This window comes from Xiphophorus hellerii, chromosome 14 (assembly GCF_003331165.1).
Source record: "Xiphophorus hellerii strain 12219 chromosome 14, Xiphophorus_hellerii-4.1, whole genome shotgun sequence".
NCBI classification, from domain to species: Eukaryota; Metazoa; Chordata; class Actinopteri; order Cyprinodontiformes; family Poeciliidae; genus Xiphophorus; species Xiphophorus hellerii.
Genome location: NC_045685.1, coordinates 27,040,710 through 27,065,191, shown reverse-complemented (window position 1 = coordinate 27,065,191; position 24,482 = coordinate 27,040,710). Strand labels below are relative to the sequence as shown.

The following is a 24,482-nucleotide window of genomic DNA, read 5'->3' as shown; positions in this document are numbered from 1 at the left end:
CTGAGATGAGGAGATGTTTAACCGTATGGAAATCAGAAACACTTTTACTGTCAGGTCTGATGATTGTTGGTGGTTGGAGTGAGAGACGCAGTGACGGGAAAAAAAGAGAATATTAAGATTAAACTAGACAAATGATTTTATTGGTAGAGAAGTGATGAGCTGTGATTTGGCAGTAAGAGGCTTTTACAGAGTTTTCTTTAAGTGGACCAAATTTTATACTTGTAAAAACGGGAGAATGCAGACGGTGTTTTGAGAGCTATTTCTGTTTCAAACCCTTAAAATATGTAAGTTTCATGCTGTTTGGTGTTTCTGTTTTTTAATATGTTCCCGTCTGTAAAAGAAGCCTCCAGCCTCCAGCAGACATCCTGTGCTGTTTACTGAGAGCTGTGTGTGTTTTGTCTCTGGTTGCAGAGCATGTGTCGATGTGAATGAGAGCTAAACAAACAGACTTCTTCAGATCCGGGATAATCTCCGTGTTCATTGGTTTGTCTGTTTTTGGGATTTAGTGAAACGTCTGATTAGGTGATCAAACCTCAGGGATAAAAACATGATTTTCTCCTCATGATGTTGAAGCATCTTAATGATGGTAAACTGCTCAGCTGGAAACATGAACTTATTAAAGCTAAGCAAAGTTGAAAAATTGTTATTTTTGTGTTTATTCATATTTCTGGTATCTAAAGTATTGTTTGGAGTATGTCTCTAAAACAATGAGACAGTGAAAGTGTTAGGATTGAGGAGTGATTTTTTAGAGCGTTACCTGATTTCCTGCGTTGCCATAAAGACACCATGAGGAGAGTGGAGATGCAGTACGGACAGAAGACCAGCAGGTGGCAGACCCGTCTGATCAGGAGGGAGGCAGGAGCTGTTCATGCAAAAAGCATCAGTTCACCATAACAGCAGGTTGCCTTAACCCAGAGTTATTTAAACTACATCACTGGACTGAAAACGAGTCACTAAGAGTTTGTCCTTTATCGAGTCTCTCCCAGTTAATGTCCAGTTTGTTTGTTACCAAGTTGTCGTTTCCTCACCACTATGACCATGAATATGAAACCGCACCATACCTGTGAACCTCAGCTGGACTCCATTTATAACTCTATAACTTACATAAACCAGAGAACCAGCAGCTTTAAAAATATGAACAAAAAAACACTTTAAAACTAAATCAGGTTCATTCTTTTTACAGAACCCGTCACCTTTGTGTTGTGCTGAACTCAAGCTGTAGGACCCGTTTTGTGAACTCAGGCTTTATAAAGGAAACCAACTGGACCTGGACTTCAGCCTCTCCATCATGAACTCCCTGCTGGTACCAGATTGGACCCGTCAGCCTTCAGAACCGCTTCAATCCTTCCAACCAACCAGGAGTCAGAAACGCTGAGATTCATTTAGAACCAAAGAGTTTCTGATATTATTATTATTATTGATCTGCTGATCAGAACCAAATGATCCAATATTATTGATTCATCGGCTCTGATCACTGGAGGTCAGAGGTCACAGTGTCATCAGCCTACCTGACCTTTCTCATAATTTATGGACACAGTTTGATGTTTAAAGGAAAAAATTAATCTGATTCAATTGACCTGAATTATAAATGTTAAAGGTCATAATTAATAAGTTACTGTCTAAATATGTGACCTTTAACCTCTACTGAGACCTGTCAGGTAGGAGATAAGAGTAGATCATCATCATCTGATCTCAGACCAGAACCAGGAAGCTGCTGGTTCTGATCCAGAGACAAACACTCACCTGTTACAACCAGGCTGACGGAGCTGATCCGTTTCTTCTCAGTTCTTTTAACGACGTGACATTCATATGTTCCGCTGTCATCAGTCGTTGTGTTCTGCAGAACCAAAGACGCGTCTCCTTTATTTATCTGACCAACCAGTAGATCAACCCGGTTCCTGTAAGATGGATGCTGCTTTGTTGGATCAAACTGCGAATTTCTGTACAGGAGGACGGATTCTGGCCCCAGGTCAGTTCTGCTCCACTCTACGACTACAATCTCCTCCTGGTCAGGATCTTTACATGGCAGAAAGACGTTATCTCCAACTGTAGCTTTGATTGTGACGTAGTTCTGAGCTGCAGGAGAGAAAACAGCACAGAGCAGAGAGGTCAGAGGTCAGAGGTCAAAGTGTGATCAGGTCTCTGATGAAGACTCATCAGTTTCTGCTGCTGGAACAACGAGATCAGCTCCATCAATCTGAAGATTCAACCAGGAGTTCACAGCAGGACCATCAATGGATCTGGGTCAAAGGTCATGGTCGTAAAAATATTCAGAAAAAAAACTGATGTTTTTATGAAGACAATTTTAAATCATTTTAAAAAAACTATAAAAACTCTGCAGGACTCATTTATGCCTCATCATTTTTAAAGAAAATATTTAATCAAAATCCAGCCAGTTATTAATATTTAATCTGTTTATTGAAGGAAATAAATGAATAAATAAAAAATCTGAAACATCAGAAACTCTGAGGCTCATTGAGTTCAGCTGGAAAATGAGTCACATTTAAATTTCCTTTGAAATTAATTAATAATTTTTTATTGAATATCTGGAGGCCCCTGAATGTCTGGAATGTCTTATAATTCTAGATCTAGAGGTTTAACATAGAAAACTGATGCAGAGTGAACCCTCTGAGCTTTTTGGTCTTTAAATCTGCAGCCAAGTTGTTCTAGAGCAGGGGTCACCAACACGGGTATATATATTAAATGACGACATTTTGCCCTGTTTTTTTAATTAAAAATGAGTTGTACAAGTTTATGTCATTGGGGCAGTGGGAGACGGGCGGGACGCCGATGACGTGTTCGCATACAGCTCAGAAAGTATGTAGTTGCTCCCCTGATCTCACCTGCAGCAGAGAGAAACTGGCAGAAAACCACAGACAGCAGGAACAGAGATGCAGGAAGAGAAGAAGCCATTTCCTGGTTGAGTCGATCTCTCCGTCCGAAATATAGATTCATGCGACGTTTCTGAGTGGAAAATATTGTAACGAAACACCAAAAACATTGAAGTTTAACTTAGTATACAGCAACCTGTTAAGAGACAACAAGGATAAATTAAAGTCTTGGAAGAGAAACTCACAGCGCTGCGACAGAGATCTGCAGAGGAGGAAAGGGAGGGGCTGTAACGGTCTGAGCCAGAGGAGGGCTTCTTCTTCTTTTTTAATGTTAATGGCTGGTGACATCTAACATTAAGATGTATTAATTATAGTGTTAAGAAATGAGATATATTTATTTCTTGTTCTCTCATCTCCTCAGGTCCGTTAATGTCGTGAGTAAAAGTGAAACCACAAAGACAGCAGTCACTGATCAACGTCACAATCAACCAGAGTTTATTCAATCAAATTCATAAAAATTACACCAACAGCTCAACATGGTCATCAGATACCAAACCACAAAGGAAACATTAATGACCTGAGAAAAAATACTAAATTTACCACCTGAACTTCAATCTAATGTTGCCTGCAACAAGTTTTCCAGTTTCTTTTCAGAGAAAATGTTAAAAATCAGAGGATTAATCTGCGCATCCATGCCAACATCAGCAGGAAGCTGAACTTCTGACAGGAAACCAGAAGTCAAACAGAAAAAGTTGAGTTTAAAGTTTCCTGCCATGATGGACAGATTTAACAGATTCATCTGGAAACAATTAGATTCATGTTAAACAGAAACAAGACAACCAGGCAATGCTGGAGATGACAACTACAATGAGGAAGTAATTCATAAAACATAATGTGTTTTATATTATTACTGCCTTTTATTCAGTCAGTGTCTCATTTTTCAGAGCTGCTTTAATTCTTGCTTCATTTTTCTGCTGTAAACTTTTCAACTTTTCAGTTTCTTGTTTTTGGGTCTGAAGTTTTGATTGAACAAGTTTTATAACAAATCTAATAAAGTAGAAATGAAGTTGACTTCACAGAAACACGTCATGCTGCAGAGTGAGGATGCAAACCACCGACCACTTCTGCTTCTGTTATCAGAGCAGAGCTTCTGGGACTTTGACTGGACCGTTTGAGTCTGAAAAGACTCCAAATAAGGAGAGAAAAACGGCTGGTGATAAAAATAATTGATGTTCATGTGGTGGGCGGGTTGCAGGCGGCCTGTGAAGGCGGCCAGTGTTTACTGGTTACTGGTGGAAATGTGTTGCAGACCGCCATGTTTTCTGCTTTCACAGCCTTTTCCTTCAGGCCGGTTCTAACCTGTTCAGAACCTTCAGCGCCCCCTGGTGCTGAACAGAGGTAGTGTGGTTGCTGTTAGAGAGTCCAAAGTGTAAAGAAATATATATTTAATCTCTGTGATGTTGGAAATCATCAGTTATTGGCCCAAGTTTTCACATCGGTGCATTCCTGTTTAATAGGATCTAAAACTGCAGCTAAGAAGCAGCTTAGTGACTGAACTGATCAGACCGATCAGAAATCAATCACTTTTATCACTGATTCTGTTTTCTTGTCTGTTTGCTCTTTTCTAACAACCTGTGTTATAAAACCACAAATTCATTTTGGTTTTCTGTCAAAATGACTGAATATTATTATCATTTTAACATTATGATGGTAGAAAATATTATAAATGTTAAAATAATCAGACTGTTACTGTTGGATTGTTCCTTTAGAGCGCTGTTCTAGTTTGATAGGAAGGCCTTTAATAGACCGTTGCAGCGATGAGGTGATTAGAGAAACGACTGATAAAGAAACAAACATATTTTAACTAAACTAAGTCATATTAGCATGTAGCAAACTCCCTCCATTGAAGGACGACATTTACTGATCATTTCTAGGTTTGATAGAAATTAAACCCTCTTAGCTTAAAGTAACATTTATAACGTAAATAACTTTAGTTTCCTCATATAATTAAACTAGTGGGCAATTTAATTCAAACATCGTTTAAACAAATATTTATTTACATCATAAAAATACCTTTTGTCTCTATGAAGTGTTTATATGTTAATGAATTTGAATCTGTTTTGTTCTTAAATCCCCTCATGGAGACTTACTAACATCTTCTGACAACCAGCCCAACTTATAATAACATTGACTAAGTTTGCTGTTGGTGCACTTTACCTAAAAACCAAAAGAACATACTGACTACACAACCATGCTCCAAGAGTTGCTCCCAACATGGTGAATTGTTTTGTTACCTTTAAAATGATCTGCAGCTTTTGCTCCTTGGTCCTAATGATGCATCTGGTCACTAATGTTCACTAACTAATACAGTTCACTTCTAGTGGCTGATAAGGTTCCAATGCTAAAGCTATAAATGATCAATGCAAAACATCCGTATGGGTTAAAAAGATCATATCAGTCAGATTAAGGAAAATATCATCAAACTCAAAGCAATAAAAAATATTATCTTCTCTAACAGGTAATTTCTCCTGTTCATGGATCCTGAACTGTATGAACAGAATGATTGAAATATATTATGAAATATTGAATTTGCAGAATCCTGGTGACCTTTGACCCCATCCAGTCACTTAATAAATGCTTAGAACAGATAAATGTGTGGATGAGACGAAACTTTCTCCAGCTGAACAGAAACAAAACTGAAGTTATTATTATTGGACCTAAAAGAAACAATGTAGAGTTATAGATCTAGAATTATAGATCTAGAGTCAATGCACAGCTTCAGTTATTAGAACTAAAAACCAGCGATCAGCCCGAAACCTGTAAGTAGTGATGACCTCTGACCTGAACATTCAGAGCCACATAAAGACAGTTACAAAGTCGGCCTTCTATCACTTGAAGAACATCTAGAGGACTAATGTCTCGGTGAGATCTAGAGAAACTCATCCAGTCGATTTCTGCTTGACTGACCAGATTAAATACGTGACCTCTAGAAACATTTCTTTATATCTTTAAAATGAAAGCAGCACAAACAAAACGTTTTGCAGCACAAACATTTGACACCCATTTTGTCTGATTTGAAAAACGAAGGAAAACTTCACTCAGGTGTTCCAGCAGTTTGAGTTATTTATGGTGAAAACACTGAAGTATCAACTCTGATAAAACACCGAAATTTTAACTCTGCTGAATTTGCTGAGCTGCACTAAACTAAATCAAGGCTGTGTGTGTTTAAACTTTTAGTCTGCACCATTTTTGGATTCTGTCTGTTGTAACATTTCTGGAGAAAAAAGATGATAAAGGAAGGAAGAGGCAGACTCTAGTTGCTGCTCTAACTCTCCTCTAGGGAACCAGTCCAGTCAAAGTCAGCAGACATGAAGGAAGCAGCTGCTCAGCGTCTGATCTGTAAGTACAGAAATAATGTTTAATAACTGATATTAATATGAGTGGAAATAAGCAGAAATGTTGCACACTGATGCAGGACTAGGGGCTTTTCTCTATCAACGCTGAAACAGCAAGTTAAGGATTATTGAACTTTAACCCACTTGAGAAAAACTATCATATGCAGGTAAACTTGAGTTCTTAGAGCTAAATGGTCTCTCTGCGACGCTTCAGGGATTATTGGTTTCATCTTTTGTGGTTCACACCGACAATAATCCACTCACTGATGTTTTGACAGCAGCTAAATGAAATGGTCAGCTTTGGGTTGCTGAGTTAGCAGATTTTAATTTGACCATAAAATACAGACCTGGAAAACAAATGCAGATGCAGATGGATTATCTGGAAGGCCCCTTGATTTTGAAGACTAGATGAGAAGCTGCACACAATTAGCCAGGACTCTGCAGGAGCCACACAGCAGGGCATCTTAGTGCAGCAAGCAGAACCAGAACCAACGTTGAATCCAGTCTCCTTTAATGTCCTGCAGCAACAAACAGGAGCAGAGAGACTTTTGGACAATTCAACCAATAACTGGACAGAAATTCTGTGCAGCCCAGCAGCAAGACCCTGTAATAGTTAAAATGTTTGAGTTCAGGCTGCAGAACCAAAGACCTGCTGCACATGAACTCCACACTGAGAGTCCTGAGTTTAAAGCTTTGGCGAGAGAGAGGAGCAAACTAAAAACCACCCAGGATGGAACAATGTTTAGAACGACCAAACACAAAAAGCTCTGAGTCCTTCCTTCAGTGTACCGTCCTCTGGTACCAGATGAATTACATAAACAAATGGGTCAGTTGGGCTCAGGTACCAGGTATGGCAGCCTTGGTGAAGAAAATAAACATCTCCATTTTGTGTTTTGTAGAGGAATATAATTATATTAATAGTTAAAAATGATGTTGTTTGGTTGGTTCGCACTAAGATATGTTTTAACCTAAAAGAAATGTATTGTGTCAAATGGACTGGGTTAATCTGACCTAGAAGTCAGGAAGGAATTCAGATTTGGAGATTGTTGTTAGTTTAAGTTGTTGTGCAGGAAAGTTTTGGCAACCGTTCCTTCCCCTGCTCACCAGCAAAGGAACTGGGCCGGAGCTCAAGACGTGGGAAGGAACCTCTGTTTGGACAGATGAGGAACAAACAATTTGACTAATAGTCATCTGGGTCAGCAGGGAAAATAATTTCCCTGCTGGGATGAATAAAGTAATTCTATTCTATCTGAAAATGGAGCAGATGTTGAGGTCAAGACCTCTCTAAGTCAACTCCTAATTCTCAGATCTTCCAACACACATCCAGTGTAAAACGGAGCCAGAACTGCTACGCAAATGGAGGAGAGCAACGTCATTGGTCGAGGCTTTCCAATACACACCAGTAGAGCTGGGACTCTGTAAAAAACTGATATCACAAGTAGAAGTCAAGAGATTTTGGATTTCTGTGATGATGTGTATGTGATGTTTTGGATCAGCAGATGTGCATTAAAATCTCTTCCCTTTTGACTAATTGTCTTGTGTAATTAATTATTTATATATCCTATGAGTTTAGGCACCTTTACATTTCTCCAAGTGATGAGATACATATGAACTACAGGACAGATGTAGAGATTGGAAATGAAATGTAGAAATAAACACATTCCCAAGTAGGAGGATAATTAGTTTGGATATTATTAACTAAATATGGGACTAAAATAAAAGCTAAACTGATGACATCAGGAATGTGAGGCTGCAGTGGACAGTAGTCTGTGTAGCTCAAGAGAAGGTTGTAATGTAACCTGTATAATAATCCATTCCTTTCTTCTGTCTCCACACATTAATGAGCAGGTAGACCTGAATGTCCAGATGCTGATTTATTACAATCACATATCAATATGTTGTTACTGTTTATGGATTATTGTTCACAGGTTTGTTTTGCTTATTATAAGAAATTCATTTTTCATTGTAGTTTGTTAGTTTGTCCAAACCTGGCTTTTATGTCTGTCTCATGGCTTTAATCAGCAGTACTGATATTTCCTAGATGTCCCTGAATGTTACTGTTTGTTCCTTGAACTGCCTTGTTGCCAGGCGGTGCTCTGCTACGTTCTGCTGAGCAGCTTTAGGCGCCGAGTGAAACAACCTGAGTTATTGATGTGACGGTAAATAAAAGTCAAAGAAACTCCAGACGCCATCTGAGCCTGATCCCAGCAACATTTACACTTTCTGTAGATTAAGAGTCAGAAGCTTAAAATCTGTTCCTTTGTATGTCAAATAAACATGATTCAATAAAAGTGTGATGATGTCATCACAAACGCAGACTGACTGCAGAAAAAACCTTAAATAATTAGTTTAGGAAGAAAACAGAAAATTATGAGCAAATATATTGATCGATAACAAGAGGAAACCAATAAAACCACAAAATATTTGATTCAGTTCATTTTAATGTTTCCAAGTGAAGGACATAAAATTATGAAAAACATTCAAATGAAATATTAGCACAAGAAGTTTATTAAATACTTTAAATGTTAACTTTATCAATGAATCACATTTATGATGTTGGTTAATATTTTCTAAAAACCTTTTAGAAAGTTTTAATCTAACCCTTTGATGCATAGTGGTCACTACAGTGGACAGCTATCTAAAAGCCATTTTCTTGTGCTTCCTGTGGATTTTTATGTTATAAATGCACACAGACCACTGAAGTGGACACTAATGCATCATAAAATATACCATCAACTACTGGCCATCAGCTGCAAATGCAAGAAATTATTTTTGTTAAATACAATATGGCCGACAGACAAAAAAGCATGAGAACCGACCCGGTCCCTCCTTCTACTGTAGACGACTCTTGCAAGTAAAAAATATATTGTGACATCAGATAACCCCTAAGGAACAATACTACTGATGTATTTTTCAAATAACAACTTTGTATTTGGACAAAATTACAATTCATCACATAAAAATAAAAAATTTTAAAAAATATATTTTTACAAAAAAAATGTTCCTACCTTTTTTTATGCCTTAAGAAAAAATTTTTTAAAAATGGAAAAAAAATTCTGACACAAAGGATCATAATTCATGCATCAGAGGGCTAAAATAACAAAAACCTTTATTTAATTTCAGTTCTGATCTCACTGCTGTTCTGGACATCAGGTCAAGGTTGGTAATATTTCATTTTAAATATTTTAAAATATTTTTAGATCAATTTTCTCAAAGGAAAAGAACTGATAGAATAACAGATGTGTTCTTTATCTCTTCCATCCCAGTCCTCCCAGTTCGTCTGACTTTGAGTCCCAGCAGATCTCAGTTCTTTCAATATGAACCTGTGTCTCTGACCTGTGAGGATGGATGGGCTGTGAGGAGAAACACAACCGAAGACACCAGGAAATCATGTGGAGATGGATTTGGTAGTTCAGCTGGTTCTGCCTGCAGCATCAGAACCTTGTATCCATCAGATACTGGTCTGTACTGGTGTGAGTCCATGTCTGGATCCTCCAGCAGCAGCAGCAGCATCCAGCTCTCTGTCTCTGGTAAGATCAGACTGTGGAGTTAGTGTTGCTGAAGCTGTGTGGAAATGGATGAAATGCTGTAGTTTGTCTCTGTGTTGAGGTGGATCAGTGATCCTGCAGAGTCCTGTCCTCCCTGTGATGGAGGGAGATGACGTCACTCTGAGCTGCAGAGCAAAGAATCCAACCCACAACCTCCCAGCTGCTTTCTATAAAGATGGCTCCTTCATTGGTGATGAAACTACTGGCAACAAGATTCTCAACTCAGTGAAGAAATCTGATGAAGGCCTCTATAAATGTAATGTCAAAGGTCATGGAGAGTCTCCATCCAGCAGGATCTCTGTCAAAGGTCAGAGGTCATCCTCTAACAGTGAATCTCATTGATAATGTCTGAGAATCCACAATCTGGTGATATATTTAATCAAACCTCTTTATTCTAGAGAAACCTCCAACCACCTCTCCACCTTCCTCCTCCTCCTCTTCCTCAGGTGAGCAGCTTCTCCTTCAGCTCTGAGTCTTGATGTTTACAGCAGACGGTTATTTAGCAGCTTCTTCTTTCTAGAGAAACTCACCAACATCTCTGACTCTACAGTCACACCTGGTCCAGGTTCTTCCTCCATCCTTCCCATTGTTGGATCTGGTTGTGGTTTGGTTATCCTGGTGTTGCTGGTTGTTGTGGTTTTACTGGTGAAACGACTTCATAACAAACCTAAAGGTGAGACAAACCTCTTGGTTAAATCTCTTGATTTCATTCAGTGAAACTTTTCAGATCTTCCTGAAAAACTTCCTGGTAACTTTGGATTTATTTCAGGTGATGAAGGAGGAAGAGGAGAGGATGACATCACTTCCAGAAACATCAGCATGTTCCAGAGGAAACAGAAGAAAACCAAACCAGGAACAGGAAATGGTAATTATGTTCATGTGTTTTTGTTTCTGGTAGATTTTCAGATTGATCAGAAAATGTTTCCTAATTAGAATCTGGTTTACATTTAAAGTCTCTTTAATGTCATGTTGAGAATAAAGTTTAAAGAAATAGTTAATAATTAAATTAAAGCTCTAATGTTGATCACTGGACATTTGTTACTGTATATAAATACATCTTTGTTAATTGGTTACAGTAGAACAATGTTTTTCCTCTCCTCCATCTTGTGAAGTCCAGTTGGTCAGCCATGTTTGGTTCTGGTCCAGTTGGGTTGGTCAGCCATGTTTGGTTCTGGTCCAGTTGGGTTGGTCAGCCATGTTTGGTTCTGGTCCAGTTGGGTTGGTCAGCCAGGTTTGGTTCTGATCCCAGATCTGGGAATGTCGTCTCCGTCCAGCAGTGAACAATCATCCTCACTGATTCAGTCTGGATCTGATCAGACGCACAGTTCAGTTTGTTCTCTACATGCTGAGGCAGGGCGGCCATATTGGATCTGAACCCAGCGCTGGCAGAGAAACTTCAACAGTAGAAACTCTTAATTTGATTCTTTTACAACTTGGAACAAAGATTTTTTCCTTCTAAGAACAAAATAATAAAAACTGATGAGAGACAGAAAAACATCAGTCACATGATGACATCTTCATCTCAGGTCTGGTAGGTTGACCTGAGTCCGGCCCCAAAGCTCTGCTGCAGCCTGCGCCTCTCTATGAAGTGAATTCAGTCAAAGTCTCTGATGTGAAGTGAGAAGTGAAACTTTATCTTGTTTCTTCCAGCAGCTCAGACTGGTTGGGCCTCTCTGTGGTCTGGTCTTAGTGGTTTCTTGTTATTTTCCACTTTGTGGTGAAAAGTTTCATCTCTAAAGATGGTCATGAATCTGATGGTCTTAGTTTCAGATCAGTTTCCATCACATCTTTAGTGACTCACTGTTTAAAGATATTACAGTTGTTTAAAACTTTTTCTTCTCTTGCAGGTTTTTAAAATCTGTCAGGATCAAATGTTCAGTTTTAAAAACTTGCTGCTGTTTATCAGGTTTTCTTCATAATGTCAGATAAAATATTTTAATGAATGTAGAGTCTTAACAATAGTTGTTCTGTATAGTAATGAGTCTTTATTTCATTTAGCAGTGACTGATTTAAACCCCATGAACTCCATTGTTACTTATGGACCAAAAATCAGAACCAGATTTAAAACTATGTAAATTTATGACAGTAAATATTGTTTCCTGTCTTTAAATGCAGTAATAAAATGGCCAGTTCTGTTCTTCAGGGCAAACAGTCAAGCTGGGAAACTCCTACTGGAGTACAAAGATCACCAGTAACTCAGACTGGTGCCGATGGTTTTGGCTTCCTAAAGACGCTTTTCCACTAGAACGTCTCTAACCGGTTCTGTCCCGATTCGGTCCCGGTTCGCCCCGACCAGATTCATTCTCCATTAGCAGATCTGTCGTAAATTATTACAAAAAGAAAAAAAAATCAGCTCCACTGAGGGGGCCCCTTAGTGGCCCTGGGGCCCTAAGCAGCTGCTTAATTTGCTTCTGCCTTGGGCCGGCCCTGGGTGTGGCGAAGTCTGAGGCATCGTGGTGCAGCTAGAAAACATTCTGCAGCTGAGTGACTATAAAAAGCTCAACCATCAACCACAGAGGAACTTTATCAGCACACAGAGCCGCGAACCGGGCCAGTGTGTGTGTGTGAGGTGTTAACACACACACCACATACTTAGATCTTTATTCACAGATATATCTATCATTCATATATCTATCATTCTCTCTACACGCTCAACACATCTTTCAAACTGTGACTAAAGGGTATATTTGAAGTTGGCATTGAGTTTTTGACTTTTAATATTTTTTATGAAAAATTATAGTTTTATTCAAAGTCAAGAAGTAGCAAGGCTTGAAAAAGAGATGAAAATGATCAAACTGATTGTCACTAAAATGATTTAAGGATCAGAAACAGCCAATGAGAAGAGACGTGTTGCAAGCTTAAGTGGCACCCGAGTATTGTACCAAATAAATAACCGCAGGATTGTGAACAGTTTCAAAACAGACCCATAAAATTTACAATAATTTATTTCAAAGACGAATAATAAAAGAGAAGGAGGTGCGGCAGTCCTTGACGATAAGTCAATAAACAAGTCTGTAATGTGGACTCTTAGCTGGTCAAAGGGAAAAGGGCGCGACCCTCCACTGCTCCCAACCCTTTCTTGGCTCGATCCGACCAATCCTCCAGTTCCTGTCGAACCTCGACAACGATCCAGCCTCCCGCTTCTCAACGCCGACCAGTCTCCCCGTCTCTAGTCCTCTGGTCCACCTGCATCATCCCCCAACTCCAACAACATGGCCACCCCGGGTTCATCTGCTCCTTATCTAGCCATGTATTGTCTTCTTCTGTCCTTTCCAGTCTGCATGCTAGATAAATAGATGCAGAACACCTGCGTCGCTACAGTGGGGCATCTCTGGGTATCCGGGGCACGTGACCTCAAAAACAACCAATCAGAAAACATGCAGAACAGTAACTCAAGAGTTTAACTCAACTAAATCTAAGAAAGTAAATAACTTCAAAATATAACAAGCAATCCAAAACAGAAATAAAAGAAACATAAATTTAACTCAAGAAGGAAAACTTACACACACTTACAGGAAGTGACGTCACAAAAGGGAAAACAGATTATACACCTTAAACATAATAAACGTGTTTTACATGTTGTTTGTTCTCAGAGTTTATCTTTTAACAATATGTAAAAACTTTCAACATAAAAACATGTAAACAACATCCAGACAACATGTTTATGTGTTAGAAGATGGACGTCGTTCCATCTGCTGCCACTAGTCTGAAGGAGCCGTCTGGTTTATCTGCTAACGAGGCTAACAGCTTCCTGTTTCTGTTCTTCAGCCGAATGTGAAGCTGAACATGTTGGGACAAAAATAAAATACCTGAACGCTGTTAAACAGCAGCTGCTGCTGCTCTGTTCAGGATTATTATTGTCTTATGACAGAAGAAACTTTGACTTATTTACTGGGAAGATGAACTGATAACGAAGGTTTCAGTGAAAATGTTTTTCTTCTCTTTATGAAAACTGAAACTCCTTTGAACCGGGTTTGATTTAGGGACAGAGGTAACAATTAACCAGAGACGGGAGAAACTAAGTCAGTCAGTAAAGTTTATTTATGAAGCTCTTTTCACAGACATGAAATCACAAAACGCTGTACAAAGGAAATCAACCTTAAAACCGAACAAAACATAAAACCAACATAAGAAACAATAAAATCAAGAGATAAAAGCCTGGGAAAATCAAAATGTTTTAGTTGCTTTTTAAAAACCTCCAGAGTCAGAAAACGATCTGGAAGGAAAAACTGGTCCACTTTAGTGTTTAACAGAGAGAAACTTCCTACTGGAAGAACTGGGAGGACGGCGCCCAGTTAGGATTAACCCTAACCCAGTATGAGACTGATGGGATAGAAAAGAAAATTATACGTGTTCAAGTTCCACTTCTTCTTCTTCTTTTTCTCTGGCTCTCTAGGTTCATCTCAGATTTTTCAAAATAAAAGATCTAAAGGACAAATTTCTCTGATTGACTCAGGGTTCCATTAATTATTGAAAGAATATTTTATTACAGTCTTTAATGAGAAATGCCAAACATTTAAAATGTAAATTACTCTTTAACAATTTATTTACAGACAAACTGGATCTAATAAACAATCAGCCAATAGTTCAAAGTGTCTCATTTCTGCCTCTTATTTTACATTTGCTGCTGTAATATTGATTATAATTAAACTTCTACAGGTTTTTATTTTGATCAATCTGTGATGTTTACATGCAGGCAGCAGATGGACAGAAATAAATGTGAAGTTTTTATCTTTTCTCAGGCTGTGAAGCAGCTGCAGTTTATTCAGCAGTAAAAACAGGAGAAGTGACTTTTGGAGAGATAATCATCAATGAGAAGAAGAAGAAACCGAAGGCTAGAGGTAAAACCTTATTAAACCTTTATTAAATGTTTATTAAAACTTTATCAGACCTTTATTACAACTTTTTTAAAACCTTTTTTAAACATTTATTAAAACTCTATTAAACCTTTATTAAAACTTTATTAAACCTTTTTAAAAACTTTATTAAAAGTTTATTAAAACTTTATTAAAAGTTTATTAAACCTATATTAAAACGTTATTAAACTTTTATTAAAACTTTATTAAACCACTCAGTTTAGAAAAACATTAAATATGTTCAGTATGTTTAGAAGTCAGCATTCTGCTTCTCATTTATCTTCATCAGTTTCTCAGTTTGTGGTGAAAATAATTTTTATTGATGTTTAACTTCATGTTTCCTGAGTAAATTTTTGAGTCAACATGAGTTCAAGCATCAAGTTATTTTTAGTAAAACACAATAATATACTGTAGATCTGCAGTTATCTGAATCCTTTTGGCTACATAATATTTCCTTTCTAAATAATTTATTTAAAATGTTGTCTAGTAACAAACCTGGAAATTGATTTGGAGTTTTATGGTGACATTACCTGGAAGATTTTGAAAAGCAAAAACCATAAAATTAAAATTCCATCAAAATACAATTAAAAATATCAGATTGTGATTGGCTGAAGCAAAACCAGGAACAATCTACTGAGTTATTTACAGATTCAGAAACTTTGACAAACACAAAGAAATAAATTAAATATGGTCATTTGAATGTTTGAAGTTAAATTTGAACATTTATATTTCTAAGAACAAATCATTTTATCCCCAATACAATGTTTATGAATGAAATTCATAAAAAGTTGAATCACCATTTCTGGGTTTTTCTTTCTTCTGATTGTTGCGTTTGTTTTCCATGATCTCTCCTCCCAAACTTCTGTTCTTACAAAAGGATTCTCTTTTTCTGAGATCAAGTTAAGATGTAAAGACTCAACAGCGCCTCCTACAGTAAAATATGGTGGCTACAGGATATGATGTAACACCGACTGGTCATTAATCAGCAGCTGGTTTCAGACTTAATATCCTCATGATGTGAATGAATTTGGACCAAAATACAAGCAGAATCCAAGAGTTCATTGATAAAGTAAAGTTTAGGTGGAGGTTCATCTCCAGCAGAACCAAAAGACCGACTGGACCGACCTCCGGTCCATCACAGAGGAGAAAACAGAACCAGAACCAAACAGGAACAAACTGATGTTTTCTGTGTTTTTGTGTCTAAAATAGTTTTTTAAGGTGAAGAGATTATATTATCTTTACATGAATAGAGGACAGAAATTATATTTTTATTCTTCTTTCTGCTCCTTTTCACTCATGATTTCTATTATTTACATGAATTATTCATATTTATTATAGAATGAAATGAAAATCTAATGGAAATCAACAGATTAAGATCCAAACTATTTAGTTTTTCTCTTTAAATCAATGTCAGGAATCTGAAATGAAGGCAGGAGGATTGATCCTCTTTTCTGACTGAAATAGGCAAAAACAGAAACATGGAAATAATAAAACATGAAAAATGAAACGTTTGTTTAAACTCATTAATTCTCGTCTCACATTTATAAAAAAGTTTTTCTGTTTTTTATCCTGTTTCTTTGCTGCAGTTTAAAATCTTTATCAAACTTTTTGTTGTTTTTGTTTCCAGAGAATCAACCAGACCCAAATCTTCTCTACTCCTCAGTGAGGTCGCCCAGAGTTGACCTCTGACCTCCAGCAGCTGTTAGCTTCTCATCGCTGAGTCAGATCTACTGGGATTTAGCTGGACTGGTTTCCAGTAGCAGCTCAGGAAACCAGTAGCATGAGCTAAGTGTTGTCAGAGACTGGGCTAACGGCTAACAGCAGCCCAAGCTAACAACAAGCTAACAACAAACTAATTCTTTGCTTTTTATGTATTTTAACTGAGCAGCAACATGTTGACCAGCAGAGGAAATAAAACATTTCATTCCAGCAGCTGTTACTGTGCGGCGGCCATGTTGGATTTTAAGCTCTGGATTTAAATGTTTTAATGTTTTTAATCTGGAAATTTAAAGTTTCAGATTAGCTTCATGCTAATTTAGCTTCTGAAGATGGAAAGGATTTTATTTTAAACTTTACAATAAATAATTTCCTGGTGTCTCAGAATCTGCATCAAATAATAAATGAATGAATTTATTCTGTTTTTTATGTAACTTTAATGTTAGTCTCAGGTTTAGAGGTGATTTTATAATAACTTAATTTCTATAAAACTCTTGTTTGTGTTTAGTTCAGAGACAACAGATGTCATTTTGTTACTGTTACCCTGAACAGATTGAATTACAATATAAATCTTAATTTACTGATAAAACAGCAGAAAATGAGTTAATGGTGAAAACTGAAGATTCTGCTGTTATTTGATCAGCTTTAAATCCAGACATGGTGGCTGAAGCTGAACATCAGAGTCTGATTTATCCTGATGGATGAGAAGCTGGAGATCCTAAAATACTGATTTCACTCAGACATGAAGCTTCTTTAAAACTGTTTCATGAACTAAAAGAGGATTTTCAGTTTTTATCAGCTCTGAGTTCAGATGAAGGTTTTATTTACAGCTGAGAGCTTCAGTGATGAAGGAGTGATGAAGAGGAGGCTAATCTCACTCAGCTTCATCACTCAGGTTGAGATCAGCCTGACTGCTAATATGACCTGAACTTTAAGTCTTTTATTTCATCATCTAACTTCTGGTTTCAGTAACTTAATGCAGCCTGTAGATAAACCAACATCAGCAGCAGAAACTCGGCTTCTTGTTTCCTGTTTCTGTTTTTCTCCTCATTGTGGAAAAAGTTTGACCTTTGACCTTCTTCTTCCCATCGTTGCTTCAGGCTCTGATGTTTCCAGACTTTTCTTCATCTGTTGGCTCCTTTAATCAGCCATCAGGTTAAATCAGCTCCTTTTAGCCTCTCAGTTTTCACCATAACTCCACATTTATGGTTATTTTTAACATCTAAAAGCAGAAAATCACATGTTGCAGCTGCTAGCTGAACATTTCTGATCATTTTTTCTGATCATAATTTTAGCAGCGAACCGTTTTTCTCCTCTGTGGTGAAATGTGTTTATTGTTGCTGATAGAGACAAGAAGCCGATCAGTTCCTCTTCTCTACATGATTTATATTTAGTGATTAAAAAACTGTGAAAACTTGATGCTGTTGATGGTGAGAAATGTTTGAGTTTAAAAACAGAGACAGGAAAAGTTTCAGCTTCTTGGTTATGTGGTTCTAAATATCTGATTTCTCTGAAATGTTTAACTCAGTTTAAAAAAGAAATGAGGCAAAGTGTCGACCTTTAACCTCAGAGTTTATCTCACATTAATTCATCTGATTAAAACTGTTGGTTCACATGGATAAAACTGTTGGTTCACATGGATAAAACTGTTGGTTCACATGGATAAAACTGTTGGTTCACATGGATAAAACTGTTGTTCACATGGATAAAACTGTTGGTTCACATGGATAAAACTGCTGGTTCACATGGATAAAACTGTTGGTTCACATGGATAAAACTGTTGGTTCACATGGATAAAGCTGTTGGTTCACATGGATAAAACTGTTGGTTCACATGGATAAAACTGTTGGTTCACATGGATAAAACTCTTGGTTCACATGGATAAAGCTGTTGGCTCTCAGTTAGTGAAGGAAAAACCCACAATGGTCACAGAAAATCACTGGAATCTGACAAAGATAATAATAAATAAAGATTCTATGAAAATAACAAATGAAAGTCAGACATTGATTTTTAAACATCTTCAACAGAATTATTTAAAATTAAACTCATGAATCAGGCCTGGATTAAATGATATTTATAATATTGATATTTTGTTGCTCAACCTTTTGACTCGATCAACCAAACGATTCCTGAAACTATCAGTGAGATTCTGGTATTTTATCTCTCTGCTCATCAGCAAACATGTTTCAGCTCCTTCGGTAGGATTCAGGTCAGAGGTCAGAGGTCACTGCAGAATGGTTGAATGTTTTCAACCAGTCTGCAGTGTTGAAACATTGAATGTTTGGATTATCATCCTGGTGACCTGGAGAATGAGACCAAACACTGAGCAGCACATTTCTCTCTAGAATCCACTGATAGTCTGGAGGTTCATTCTAACAGATTCTAGACGCAGCAACGCAGCCCAGAGCATAACAGAGCCTCCTCCATGTTTCACAGGAGGGACAGTGATCTTTTCTTGATCTGCTTTGCTTTTCCATCCTTCATAGAGCTGATGTGTCAAAAAGTTCAGTTTCTGTCTCATCTGTCCAGAGGAAAACCTCCCAGAATTTTTGTGTCAACATGTAGTTTTTTAAATTCCAGTCTGGATATTTTATGATTTGTTTTCAACCATGTTGTTCTCTGTGATCATCTCTCTTTAAGTTACTTTGGCTCAAACATCAGCTGGTCCGATCTGATGCTGATGTTCCTTCAAGTTCACCTTTAACCTCTTTAGAAGTTTTTCTGGACTCTTTAGTTACCGTTCATATTCTCCGTCTCGTTGTTTTCTCACCAGTTTTCCTCCTGCGGTCGTCACGTCCAGTCAGGTTGGCTTCAGTCCCACGGATCTTAAATATCTGAACAATGTTTGCAGCTGTAATTACAGGAACATGGAGCTGCTTGGAGACGGTCTGATAATCTTTAATATGATTGTCTATAAAGTTAACTCAACTTAGTTAACTTATTTTTACATTTCTTATATTTGTTTTCTGATTCAGAAGTTCTACGTTTTATAAATTCCCTAAAAAGTTTGTTTTTCTTTTTACATGCATTTTGTTTCCTTCTGTAATCCACTGCTCATTTTTATGCTTTTCATCTTATTTTCCTTAACTGGACAGTTTTTATCATATAGTCATTTAAATATTCTTACAAATTCTTCATATGTTTAATTCACATCATTTATTCTATAAATTAATCTCCAATCATTTGTCATTAAATCAGCTTTTAGTGCCTTCAGTGAATCTCCTGACCGAACTGTCTGTACAGTATTGATCGTCTGTATTGATCGTCTGTATTGATCTGATGTTTTGATCAGTTTTTTGCAGTCAGACTGTGAACTCTGGTAAATGATCAGTTATGTCATTTATTAATATTCCACTAGTTAAACTATTTTCAAGATCATTTGTAAAAATATTATCAGTTAATGTTCACAGTGCGATGCAATGCGATTGGTGATCTTAGACTGTAATGGTGTTAATAAATTATTCTGTTTATTTGGGTTTAGAAGATCAAAGTTGAAAACCCCACAGATAAAAACAACTTATTGATTAACTTTAATAATTTTTTCTTCCATCCAGTTATTGAATATTTATATATTTGATCCAGGTTCAGCTCATAAAGACATTCTTCTTTTTTTCCAGGAGTTTTTCTATAGTCACACATTCAACAAGGTTTTCCATGACAGCTGACTTCGTTTCTATCGTCTTATAATTAATGTTCTTGTTCACTAAAAGAGCAAAACCACCTCCATTTTTGTTTTCTCTGTTTTTACAAACCATTTCATAACCATCCATTTCAAAACCCTTTTCAATATTGAGCCTCGTTTCTGATAATGCGAAAGGTCTGAGTTGTTGGAGGGACAGTTTGATGTAGAAATTTACATACAAGCTTCTGCTGTTAAAGTGAATTATTGAAAGCTTATGTTCAGTTTTAATGCTGAACTGGTCATCAGTGTAATAGTGACAATTGTCATTGATACCAGTAAAAAATATGATCAGGATCAATGTCATTTTCTATGTCTTGCTGATGATGCTACTGAAATGTAGTCAGTTCCACATCCTCATAATCACTGATCCGTAGCAAGTTTTTCCATCGGGGCGCATCAGCTGTGCCAGTTGCCATGGTAGCGTTTGTATATCTGGCTAGTGATTAGCATGCTGGGTGCAGACCGCCTGGTTGTCCTCTAAACGTCGCTGAGTAATTTTGGGGAACTCGAGCGGCGATGGACCTGGTACCAGGTGATGATGATGATGATGATGATGATGATGATGATGATGATGATGATGATGATGATGATGACGTCACCACAGAGCATCACTTCTGAACCAAACAGTCTCATCCTGATCTGCTCCTGCTGTCTTCTTCCTCTTCGTTTTCTGGGAACATTGCTTTAAAGCTTTTATAAAAAATATTTGTTTTTTCTTATTTGTTGAAACTTTAATCTTCAATTTTGGAATAAAATGTGGAGTTAATGCTTCAGTTTGTTTTCTTTACATATTCAAAGGAAATGTTGCTAAAGCAAATCTGAGAGACGAAGCAACTTGATTAGTCAGATTATGTGAAAAATGAAACTGAACTAAATGAACCATAAACTTCATAATCAACCTGATGTGCAGAAAGAAAAGTACAGGTTTAATAAAGAAGCTGAATGTTTCGGTAATAAAGTGCATAGCAACAACATAAATATTGAAGTCAGACTGTTCTCACCTCTGGTACAATTTGTGGTTTCTGGTTTTGATGCACAGAAACGCTCTGAGATCATGTGACGTAGTAAGTGGCAAACTTAGTCATCTTTGGGTCCAAGGAGAACTTTTGTAAAGGGGACTTTCCAAACTATGTCTAAAAGACATATATATATAAACTATAACATAAAATAAATCTGACGTCATTTCAAAATGCCTTGAAATTGAGTCTCTGTCTCTTTGAGAAGCTCCTGCTATCACTGAAACTCTGCCTGCAGGAAGTCATCACAATGCTCCTCTATTAACCCTTTAACAACATGTTTAGCAGAGTTTCACTGAGCAGTAGCTCCTGTAATGAGCTCAGCAGATGCTTAGTTCAACAAGGTGTTTGAACTTTGCCTTGTTGTTCAAAGATGAAGTTTGAACAACAAACTAATCTGGAGGAGCTGAGTGTGGGAGGAGCTACACCTCGGAGACGGAGCAAGGTTCACCCAGGTGTTTTGAACAGTTGAATGGTTGCCATGGAGATTAGAGGATTTCTCAAACATGCTTGAAAGAATCAAGGCAACACTCCAGGTATGTTTTTGATGAGCGAATAATATTATAACATGATGTAGAGTTCAAAAAAGTTGATTTTACATAATATGTAAGAGACATGAAGGTCTTTGGACTCAGAACCCAAACCAGCTTTTTTCAGCTGTATTCCACATATCAATACACCATCACAGTCATGAGTAGAAACACACAGAAGGTGTGAAGGTCTCAGATGTGCTGCCGGTCCTCCATCAGAACTTCCTGCAGCTGGTGACAGAAGAAGGGAAACTTTCTAATAGTTCAACTGCTTGTTCAGACTTTCATTCAAACATTTTATTATATTTATTTTAAAGTCTGACGCTGCAATAAATCTCTCAAACTGTAAAGAAGTTTCTCTCCTGTTTGCTAAAAACAGCTGAAGTCAGGTTCTTTAATTTTCAGTTCCACTATTTAGACATTTATTTACCTTTAAAATCAGAACATCAAGATTTGGATTTTCTTCCATTTTATTGCAGTAAAACACTGAGGGCTTTTTTATGCAGAACATAAAAAATATATAGGGCTACAGCTGCAAAACGTTTATGAGCTTTTTATTATGCCCTGCAGCTTAGAGGAGTAAGAGGGAATGACAAGCAGATATGTTTGCTTAGCAAGCAACACAGACAGCTACTGTAGCCATTGACATTAAACATAGTAAGACAGAAATCAAAACACAATTAAGTCAGAAATATCTGACAAAACAAAATTTGAAGCGATCACAAGCAGAAGTACAAAGGAAAAAGATGTATTTTCTTGTGTACCTCCAATGCCTCTGCCATCCCGGGTTATAAACTCCTGATTCCCCTCCAGACCAGTAGGTGGCGGTGATGCTCCACATCATCTGGCTGCCAACCATCTTCCGTTGCTAGGATACAGTACATTCCTCAGTTGCGTCTATAACTGCTGTAACAAGAAGCGTTTGGTGGAGGATAAACAGATTTAAACTGCAGTCAGGCGATTATTTTCAGTCTCTAAACGACGAATTTGAAGTTTTCGCTGCGCTTTTACTGAGTTACTTTGTGCTTTTAGTCGTTTAAAAGCCGATTTACGAGCTGCTGGTAGCGGTTAGCTCGGGCTAAAGCTTCGCTAGTTCTGTTAGGTTTGCTTTCGGTACATCAGGTAACGGTTTGAAGCTGAAGCTGCTGTAACCCAGGTACCACCCGAATCTCCTCAGGCAGCTGTGACCCATGGAGCGGACCGACCGGGGAAAGGACCCCCAGCTGCTGAGGAACCAACCCTACGACGAGAGTCTGGACGTGGAGGACGGAGAGGAGGTACCGAGTGTCTACAGCCCGACTCCCCGAGGACAGAGACAGGTACCCGGTCACAGCCTGCTGAGCTGCCCGCTGTTAAATCTGGAAGCCGGGAGTCTAAAACTCGGAGTTTTAGGCTCAGAAAAGATTAATTTTATTATTTCCCCTCTAGAAAATTGCGCAAAAATAAAAATATTCAGCTTTAACAATATATTTTATATAACTGTATATATTTTATATATATAAAATATAAAATATAAAATATGTCTCCTCAGTTTTTGGCTACTTAAAATAATTAACAGATTAATGCAGTTTTTCTAAACATCAATAAAAGGATTCCCGCCAACACCGCCCCTCTTAGATTGGGGTTTTCTACTTCCTGATGGCCTTTCAGCTGATCCTCAGGGGTCAGAGGTCAGACTGCTTCTCTCTGACCTCCATGTTTTCCTCCTGTCAGACCGAGTGGAGCAGCAATAAGGTTCTTGGCATCATGTCCACCAGCAGCAGCAGGATCCCGCTGGATGAGAAGCACAGACCTGTGAGGGCCACAGAGCTGGCGGGGCTGAAGCCAGGGCCCGGTCTGACCCAGGAGGAAGAGGAAGAGGAAGAAGAGGAGGACTCGGATGAGGAGGAGTCTGATGAAGATGATGATGACGATGAGCCCACTGAAACTCTGGAGGGAGTGTACGACCCTGCAGACTACTCCAACCTGCCGGTTACCACGGAGATCAGAGAGCTGTTCCAGTACATCACCCGGTGAGCAGAGACACACACACCTCAGTCCATCAGAACCATGTAGAACCAACAGAACCTTTGGTTTGTACAAGGACCTGAATTCCACTGTAGACGGTTCTGAACATCTGTCCCACTCACTTAAAGCTGGACAGGTTGGTTCTGATAATATGGACTTAGTCCAATCAGTACGAAAACATTGTTATATAATCTAAAATAGTCAACATGCTAATTACACTCCACATACTATAGACTATATTTTAGCTAAATTTAGCATTGTTGCTCAAACATTCAGTTTACAAACATTGGTATACAATAAAAAATTGGTTAAAATGCTAAGGTTAGCTAAAATGCTGTAAGTAGCAAAAACCAGTGTGTAGCAGCTGTAGCAGCTGCCACTATCTATAATAACTCTTTGAAGAATTTTAATTAATATGAATTATAACAACATTAAATTTCCCTTTAAGTATTTTTGAGCTTGAATGAGCTAAAAATTAATTAAAATGTGAAGGTTAGCTAAACAGCTTTCATTAGCATATGTTAGTTATTAGCATGTTGACTAATAGTGACTTACTCTGTTCTGTTTACTAAATATAATTATTAATAGAATTTTAGCTATAAGGCTAACGTTAGCATGAGGGCTAATGCTAGCATGTTGACACCAGTAGGATGTGGGTTATCACTCTGTTCTGTATGTAACGGAACCTGGCTTTTCTGACCCAGTAGAATTTGCAGTTGAAGCTCCAGGTTCTGGTTTCTGCTCTCTACACTTGAAAGAGTTTAGTTGGTTCTGATCCAGATGTGATGTGTTATTGTTATATATAATGGATCAGAACCATCTGGTTCTCCTGTAGCTTCACAGGTTAATGATGTAGAGATGAGAAGGTTCTTGCAGGGAGTCCAGAATCAGCCCAGAACCA

The 24,482-nt window shown here is 37.7% G+C and overlaps 3 protein-coding genes and 2 long non-coding RNA genes across 7 annotated transcripts in view; 3 read left to right on the top strand and 2 right to left on the bottom strand.

The window, feature by feature from the left end:
- LOC116732654 (myelin-oligodendrocyte glycoprotein-like) overlaps positions 1 to 3,210 on the bottom strand; it is a 5,820-nt gene extending 2,610 nt beyond the window's left edge. The window contains exons 1-3 of the mRNA XM_032583005.1: positions 3,077 to 3,210; positions 2,844 to 2,964; positions 1,744 to 2,076 (exon numbers count right to left, since the gene is read on the bottom strand). Of these exons, the coding sequence (XP_032438896.1) occupies positions 1,744 to 2,076; positions 2,844 to 2,955 (445 nt within the window). The 5' untranslated portion in view covers positions 2,956 to 2,964; positions 3,077 to 3,210. The remainder of the gene's footprint in view (positions 1 to 1,743; positions 2,077 to 2,843; positions 2,965 to 3,076) is intronic.
- The window catches only part of LOC116732606 (high affinity immunoglobulin gamma Fc receptor I-like), a 24,368-nt gene extending 6,605 nt beyond the window's left edge, over positions 1 to 17,763 (top strand). The window contains exons 4-10 of one of the 3 annotated variants that reach the window (XM_032582915.1): positions 9,688 to 9,756; positions 9,836 to 10,081; positions 10,173 to 10,220; positions 10,325 to 10,447; positions 10,544 to 10,639; positions 14,517 to 14,615; positions 16,258 to 17,763. In XM_032582915.1, coding sequence (XP_032438806.1) covers positions 9,688 to 9,756; positions 9,836 to 10,081; positions 10,173 to 10,220; positions 10,325 to 10,447; positions 10,544 to 10,639; positions 14,517 to 14,615; positions 16,258 to 16,319 — 743 coding nt within the window. In that variant the 3' untranslated portion in view covers positions 16,320 to 17,763. Of the gene's footprint in view, positions 1 to 9,687; positions 9,757 to 9,835; positions 10,082 to 10,172; positions 10,221 to 10,294; positions 10,448 to 10,543; positions 10,640 to 14,516; positions 14,616 to 16,257 lie in introns of all 3 variants that reach the window. The other 2 variants (XM_032582913.1, XM_032582914.1) reach the window with 2 other exon arrangements.
- Positions 6,179 to 9,562, top strand: LOC116732671 (uncharacterized). The gene is made up of 3 exons (XR_004341840.1): positions 6,179 to 6,230; positions 9,350 to 9,385; positions 9,493 to 9,562. It is a non-coding gene; the product is annotated as an uncharacterized LOC116732671 (long non-coding RNA).
- LOC116732689 (uncharacterized) lies at positions 12,702 to 22,441 on the bottom strand. Its single transcript, XR_004341857.1, has 2 exons — positions 22,339 to 22,441; positions 12,702 to 13,127 (listed from the first exon to the last, which is right to left on the bottom strand). It is a non-coding gene; the product is annotated as an uncharacterized LOC116732689 (long non-coding RNA).
- The window catches only part of ift46 (intraflagellar transport 46 homolog (Chlamydomonas)), a 3,872-nt gene continuing 1,820 nt past the window's right edge, over positions 22,431 to 24,482 (top strand). Inside the window, exons 1-2 of the mRNA XM_032582924.1 lie at positions 22,431 to 22,893; positions 23,288 to 23,586. Coding sequence (XP_032438815.1) covers positions 22,765 to 22,893; positions 23,288 to 23,586 — 428 coding nt within the window. The 5' untranslated portion in view covers positions 22,431 to 22,764. The remainder of the gene's footprint in view (positions 22,894 to 23,287; positions 23,587 to 24,482) is intronic.